Raw genomic sequence first — 7,220 nt, 5'->3', positions numbered from 1 at the left:
CAAAAAAAAAAAAAAAAAAAATATATATATATATATATATGTATTTATATATTTTTAATTGAATATAATTATAATTAAATATATATACATGTGTGTGTGGTGTGTGTGTGTGTGTGTGTGTGTGTGTGTGTGTGTGTGTGTGTGTATACATAGTTTTCCTAATCCCCAAAACCTGTGATATGACTGTTTGGAAAAAGAATCTTTGCAAATGTGTTTAAGGGAATAATTTTTTTTTGAGTCAGGGTCTCACTGTGTCACCCAGGCTGGAGTGCAATGACATGACCACAGTTCACCACACCTTCAACCTCCTGGGCTCAGGCAATCCTCTTACCTTAGCCTCCCAAGTTGCTGGGAATGTAGGTGTGCACCACCACGCCCAGCTCATTTTTCAAATTTTTTGTAGAGACAAGGTCTTACTATGTTGCCGAGGCTGGGTATTTAAGGTAAGGATCTTGTGATGAGCTTATCTTGGTGAGCCCTGAATGCTATCATAAGTCTTCTTAGAAAAGGGAGCCAGAGGGAAATTAAACACACACACACACACACACACGAAGGCGAGATGGAAGCAGAGGATGGAGTGACGCAGACTCCAGCCAAGGCATTCTGGCAACCAGCAGAAGCCGGAGGAGAAGAGACAGGCTCTCCCCTGGAACCTCCGGAGAGAGCACAGCCTCTTGACTTCAGCCCAGAGAGGCCTATGTTGGGCTCTGGCCTCTCCACCTGTGAGAGGAGACCCTTCTGCTGTGCGAAGCCACCACGTGCGTGGCAGTTTGTGACAGTGTCTCCCAGACACGCATACTTGGGTCCACGGTGCCCCACCGTGACGGCACCAGTCAGCGCTTTCGCCGCAGCATGTGAGGGCCCTGCTGGGGCCACAGCTTCCCCGGCATGGGCATCACCTGTCTTCTGCGTTCAGCCACCCTGGGGGAGTTCAGTGAACAGGGAGGACCACCCCAATCTTTCAGATGAGAAAACTGAGGGTCAGGGAGTGACCTGGGGACAGTCGTTGGCAGAGCCTGGGTCTGCCCATCACATCGGGTAGAGGCAGTTTGGACAAGTGGCTCCTCTTCGTGAAAACAACCTAAGTGTCCCATGAGAGTTTTGATCTAGTAAATTCCAAGAGAACCAAGTGGTGGATTGCTGCACAGCCACCAAAAACAAGCATGTAGTGGCGTGTGTAATGGAAAGGTAGTTATGATCTATGTCGAGCACAGATACAGGCAGAGGCCAGGTGTGGGCACTCACGCCTGTCATCCCAGCACTCTGGGATGCTGAGGTAGGAGGATCGCTGGAGCCCAGGAGTTCAAGACCGGCCTGGGCAACATAGCGAGACCTTGTTTCTACAAAAAAATCAACAATTTAGCCAGGCATGGTGGTCCCAACTGCTAGGGAGGCTGAGGCAGGAGAATCGCCTGAGCCCAGGAAGTTGAGGCTGCAGTGAGCCGTGATCATGCCAGTGTACTCCAGCCTGGGTGACAGAGTGAGACCCTGACTCAGAAAAAAAAAAGAAGGCCAGGCACGGTGGCTCAAACCTGTAATCTCAGCACTTTGGGAGACTGAAGTGAGGGAATTGCCTGAGCCCACGGGTTCGAGAACAGCCTGGGCAATTTGGCAAGACCTCATCTCTGCAATGAATCAAAAAATTAGCCGGGCATGGTAGTGTGCACCTGTAGTTCTGGCTACTTGGAAGGCTGAGGTGGAAGGATCACCTGAGCCCAGCAGGTCAATGCTGGGGTGGCTGTGAGTGTGCCGCTGCACTCCAGCCTGGACAATGCAGTGAGATTCCAACTCGAAAAGAAAAGAAAAGAAAAAAAGCAGGCAAGTGCAATATGATCATATTTTTATGAGGAAGCAAATGATGTCTAGAGGGAAATTTGCGGGAATGGTAACTGACTCGACCATATGTGGTTCTTATATTCTCCTTCCGGCCTCTGGGTGTTATCCAGCGTTTCCAAACGAATACGTGTCTTGAATATGCACAAATAATAAAAATGTTCCTAAACGCTGCCCCGGACCTCCCACAGGTGCCCCCGTGTTCCAGGTGGAGCCCCAGGACACGACAGTGAGATCCGGGGATGACGTGGCCCTGCGGTGCCAGGCCACGGGGGAGCCGGCACCCACCGTTGAGTGGCTGCGGGCAGGCCGACCCTTGCGGGCCAGCCGGCGGCTCCGGACCCTACCCGATGGGAGCCTGTGGCTGGAGCACGTGGAAGCAGGCGACGCGGGCGCATACGAGTGTGTGGCTCACAACCTCCTGGGCTCTGCCATGGCCCGGGCGCTCCTGGCAGTGAGAGGTACGGCGTCTGTCCCTGCCCAGACCACTGTGGACAGAGACGGGACCTGATGCTGATGGGGATCGGGTGTCGTTTGGGGTGTGGGGGACCTGGCCCCCTGCTCTGCCAGCTCTCCAGTTCTCTGCTTAGCCACAAACTCAGAATGAACCATTGGGGAGGTTCTCTTGGGCCCATTTAAAGTTCGGGAAACTGAGTCTCAGAGGTGCTAAGTGTTTGCTGCTCATCTTGAGCAGGGAACCCTGGTTGTTTCAGTTTAACTGGCACAAACACGTGTCCTCTGCTGGGAGATGCGGAGACTCCACAACCCCATGAAGTAAGCAGAGTGAGACGAGAGTGGGCCAGGCATGGTGGCTCACGTCTCTAATCCCACCACTTTGGGAGACCAAGGTGGGAGGATCCTTTGAGTCCAGGAGTTTGAGACCAGCCTGGACAACACAGTGAGACCTCAACTCTACAAAAAAATCAAAAAATTAACCAGGTGTAGTGGCATGCGCCTGTAGTCCCAGCTACGTAGGAGGCTGGGGTGGGAGGATCACTTGAACACAGGAGTTTGAGGCTGCCTGCAGTGAGCCATGATCATGCCACTGCTCTCCAGCCTGGGCAACAGAACAAGACCCCAACTCAAAAAAACAAAAAACAAGAGCATCCTCTGCCGTGGAAGTCTATGAATTAGTGTTTCTGTTTTTTAATTGTAAAGATGTGGGGTACAATTCAGGGTTAGGTATATAAACATTGATCATGCAAGTACCTCGAGTTAGTGCTTCTCACACTAGTTGGCCATGGAGGGTGATCAGAAAGGACATGCTTGCTGGTGTTAGGAACCCTGGCCATCTCAGATTCCTCAACCAGCTTTCTTCTCCCTTGAGTCAGACCAAGCTTCAAGAAAAAACAGGTGAGATGACTCACACCGGTAATCTCAGCACCTTGGGAGACCGAGGCAGGAAGATCACTTGAGCCCCAAAGTTCAAGACCAACCTGGGCAACATAGTGAGCCCTCTACAAAAAATTTTAGAAATGAGTCAGGCGTGGTGACATGTGCCTGTAGCCCCAGCTACTCGGGAGGCTGAAGTGGAAGGATCGTCTGAGCCCAGGAGTTTAAGGCTGCATGAGCCACGATCGTGCCACTGCATTCCAGCCTGGGCGACAGAGCGAGACCCCGACTCAAAATAAATAAATAAAGACGGGTATAGTTCTTGCTTCATGATAGGAATCATGAAAAACAAAACGAAGCAAAAAGCCAGGGCTAGGCTCATGGCCCTCCTCCCGTCCCTGCCCGCCCACTGCTGAAACCCCAAAGGAGCGGATATTGATGAGAAGCAGTCCAGATGGGCATCATATCTTATCAAACCTCAGCTACCGGCTGCAGGAAATGACACTGCTTCTTAGAATCCAAGGTCCACCCGCCCCCCGTATCCCCATGAGGACCCTGGCCATTGCGTGTTTCATGTTATTCTTCAACAGATCGTGGGCAATTTGCTGTTAATGTCTCCTGAGAGCTGGTGAGCAGAGAGGCAGGCTCGCTCCTGTCTCCCGTCTCCCGGAATGCCATCTGCCCGAAAAAGACAGCTGGCCCATTAGTGGGAGGATGCGCCCCCAAGCCGCGCCGTCCATTTGATTAGTGCTGGGGAACATCTGCTCACAGCCTGCACCAGCCGGGCCAGCGGCAGGGCGGCCGGAGCCAGCGCCACTGATGGAATGGGGGGGGTGTTCGGGGGACGGCACGCGCTTCTGGCCCCACGCCCTGGCTCCTCCAGGGTGCCAGCCCCGCCTTCACGGGCTCCTGGCGTTCTAGGACACTCGCAGGTCTCCCACATGTCTGTGGTCCCACCTCCTTATTCCACAGGTGAGCCAACTCAGATGTGGCTTCAAGGGGGCTGACGTGGCCAGGTTTCAAGGAAGGTGGTAGCAGCATCAGAATTAGAAGCCCGTACTCGGCCCAGCTCGGGTCTTCTCCTGGCAACCTCCCTTCGCTTTTTTATTGAGTCAGGGTCTCACTTTGTTGCCCAGGTTGGAGTGCAGTGGCTCGATCACAGCTCACCCCAGCCTCCACCTTCTAGGCTTAGGGGATCCTTCTGCCTCAGCCTCCCAAGTAACTGGGACCGCAGTCACACATCACCACTAATTTTGGGATTTTTGTAGATACTGGGTCTCACTATGTTGCTCAGGCTGGTCTTGAATTCCTGATCTCCAGTGATCCTCCTGCCTCGGCCTCCCAAAGTTCTGGGATGGCAAGCATGAGCCACCACGCCCAGCCCTTCCTTCTCTTTTGGAGTCAGAATCCCCTGGGTATTGAGTCCGTCCTCTTAGCTGTGTGTCCACGGGCAAGTTACTTTACCTCTCTGAGCTTCCGTTGACTCTTTCATGAAACGGGAAGGACGACAGTACCTACTTGTACTCTGGGCACCAGGGTTGGATCGTAAGTGTCACTACTGTTCTTTTCCTTCCCCCCCACCCCAGGGGAGCCCCGGGGGAGCCGGGGCAGCATGGTCGGGGTGATCAACGGCCAGGAATTTGGCGTGGCCTCGCTCAACACCAGTGTGCAGCTGGAGGCTCGATCCGGGGTCAGCACCTTCCAGAGCAGCATCAGCCATGTCCCAGCAAGTGTGGGTGAGTGGGGGCTGGAGCATCACCTGCATCTGGGCCCATTGCCCCAGCCCACCCGGGACCCTACGGCACGTGCCTGACCCAGGAGGAACCTAAGGGCTGGAGCGTGTCAGACCGTCCCTGATAGCTGGTTCCAAGTCAAAATAGACTTAGGTGTGGGCAACTTCCTCTCCATCTCAACCCCCCTGCAAAATAAAATCACCCCTGCATTTATAATCAGACCAAGAATGAGCCGAATGGTTAGAGTTATGTGCATGCAGGAGCTCAGATACGGATTTTCCAGGCCACTGACTCCTGGGTGGGGCCTTTTTCTCCCCCATTGTTAAGGCCAAGACTAAGAGAATCAGGGAAGTGGAAAATGTGGAGAGCTGAATTAGCTAGAAAACCGGGAGGACCAGGCTGGGCACAGCGGCTCACACCTGTAATCCCGGCACTTTGGGAGGCCGAGGTGGGAGAATCCCTTGAGACCAGAGGTTTGAGACTAGCATGGGCATCATAGTGGGACTTCATCTCGACTGAAAAATAAAGTTAGCCATACATGATGGCATGAGCCTGTAGTCCCAGAGTTACAGCGGGAGGCTGAGGCAGGAGGATTGCCTGAACCCAGGCGGTGGAGGCTGCAATGAGCTATGATCCAACCTGGACAACAGAGCAACACTCTGTCTGTAAAACAAGGGAGGGAAGGAGAGAGGGAGGGAAGGGGCATGGATGAGAGAGAGGGAGAGGGAGAAAGAAAGAGAGGGAGAAAGAAGGGAGGAGAAGAGGAAGAGGGAGAGGGAAAGGGGAGAGAGAGAAGGAAGGAAAGAAAGAGAGAGAGAAAGAAAGAAAACAAGCCAGAGGACAAGAGCCCTCCTTGCCCACAGATTCATCCCGTGGTGTCTGCGCAGTGGCTGTCTCCGAGTAGACTTGCTACCTTGCCCCTCCTGGGTCCCGAAACCAAAGCAGGGCAGGGGCAGCGCTCACAGGGTCTTGCCTAAAAGCAGTTCCTCTGAAGCACCCATGACCTCAGCCCTGCACGAGGGCCTGGCTGGCTTCCGTTAGCATCAGAGCAGCGGGCAGTGGGCCTGTTCCCCATGTCCAGGGCGTGGCCCCACCTGGCCCCAGGGGAGGGCTGGGCGTCACAAGATGCTCGGAGAAGCTGCATCCAGGGCAATCTGGGGCTCTTTCTTCAAATGGTTTGGGTCAGTCCTTCCTCTTCAGGCTCTTCCGGAAAGTACCTGAGAGTTAGGAAACGCTTGATTTCCAACTCAGTCCCGCACATATGTGACGACAGTCTGTGGAGTCCCAAGCTCCCAGACGGTCCAGTCGCCTTCAGCCTGTATCTATTGAACCCGGTCGAATATCAACACGTTACAGGTGGTCCTTTGCATACATTTATTGGATTAATTTTTACAACTACTCCATGAAGTAGATTATTTGCCTCTGACATATCCCAGGTTCTGGTCAAATAACGAGTGCAGGTAGCATGAGGCTGGGAAGGGGCTGAGCTCTTCTCGGGCAATGGGGAGCCCCAGAGGGCCCTGGAGCGGGAGTGTAGCCGCCCCGAAGATCCAGCCCTAACCTGGCCTTCACGCCCTGCCTCTCCCAGGGCCTCTGCTGCGGGTGCTGGTGGTCACCATCGCCCCCATCTACTGGGCCCTGGCTGGAGAGCGCGGAGAGGCCCTGAACGGCCACTCCCTAACGGGTGGCAGCTTCCGGCAGGAGTCCCACGTGGAGTTTGCTACCGGTGAGCAGGGCCTCCCCCGGGCGGCCGGGCAACCAGGCGGCCAGGCAGCCGGGCGGCTGGGATGGCTGAGGCCCGAGCCCAGAGTCTCCCCGTGGAGACTGAGCTATGTGGGGCCGGGTCGCAGGGGAGCTGCTGGAGATGACCCAAGTGGCGCGGGGCCTGGGCCCTGACGGCCTCCTGCTCCTCGACGTGGTGGTCAACGGCATCGTCCCCGAGAGCCTGGCGGAGGCGGACCTCCATGTGCAGGTGGACCAGCCCGGGGGGTGCCGGCGGGCCGGGCGAGGAGGACCCCGGGCAACCAGGCCCACTTTCCCTCTGACCCCGGCAGGGCTGGGTGGCACTGGCGGGCTGTCACAGGCTCCAGGGGGCCCCGGGAGGACGCTGTGAGCCCAGCTTCCTGGGACCAGTCTTCCCTCGTCTGTAAGCAAGAGCACCAAAGGGGAATTGCCCGCGGCCGCCGGCTGGCCCCAGGAAGAGCCAAGGCCTGTCCGGTCTCCTCCCGGCCTCCCCAGCCCCCTGAGCCGGGGCGAGGGCCTTGGGCTGCTCAGGAGCCGAAATCCTAAGCATCCTCCTCCCCTCCTCTTCCTCCTCTCCCT

General features: G+C 55.5%; 1 protein-coding gene across 1 annotated transcript in view; it reads left to right on the top strand.

The window, feature by feature from the left end:
• HMCN2 (hemicentin 2) overlaps positions 1–7,220 on the top strand; it is a 141,516-nt gene that overhangs the window by 127,491 nt on the left and 6,805 nt on the right. The window contains exons 82-85 of the mRNA XM_021713744.1: positions 2,025–2,294; positions 4,752–4,901; positions 6,487–6,624; positions 6,749–6,870. Of these exons, the coding sequence (XP_021569419.1) occupies positions 2,025–2,294; positions 4,752–4,901; positions 6,487–6,624; positions 6,749–6,870 (680 nt within the window). The remainder of the gene's footprint in view (positions 1–2,024; positions 2,295–4,751; positions 4,902–6,486; positions 6,625–6,748; positions 6,871–7,220) is intronic.

The sequence above is a fragment of the Carlito syrichta genome, unplaced genomic scaffold, assembly GCF_000164805.1.
Source record: "Carlito syrichta isolate Samal-C Ts95f unplaced genomic scaffold, Tarsius_syrichta-2.0.1 Scaffold304709, whole genome shotgun sequence".
NCBI lineage: Eukaryota > Metazoa > Chordata > Mammalia > Primates > Tarsiidae > Carlito > Carlito syrichta.
The sequence above is the reverse complement of the archived record's forward strand: the minus strand, read 5'-3'. Positions and strand labels throughout refer to the sequence as shown.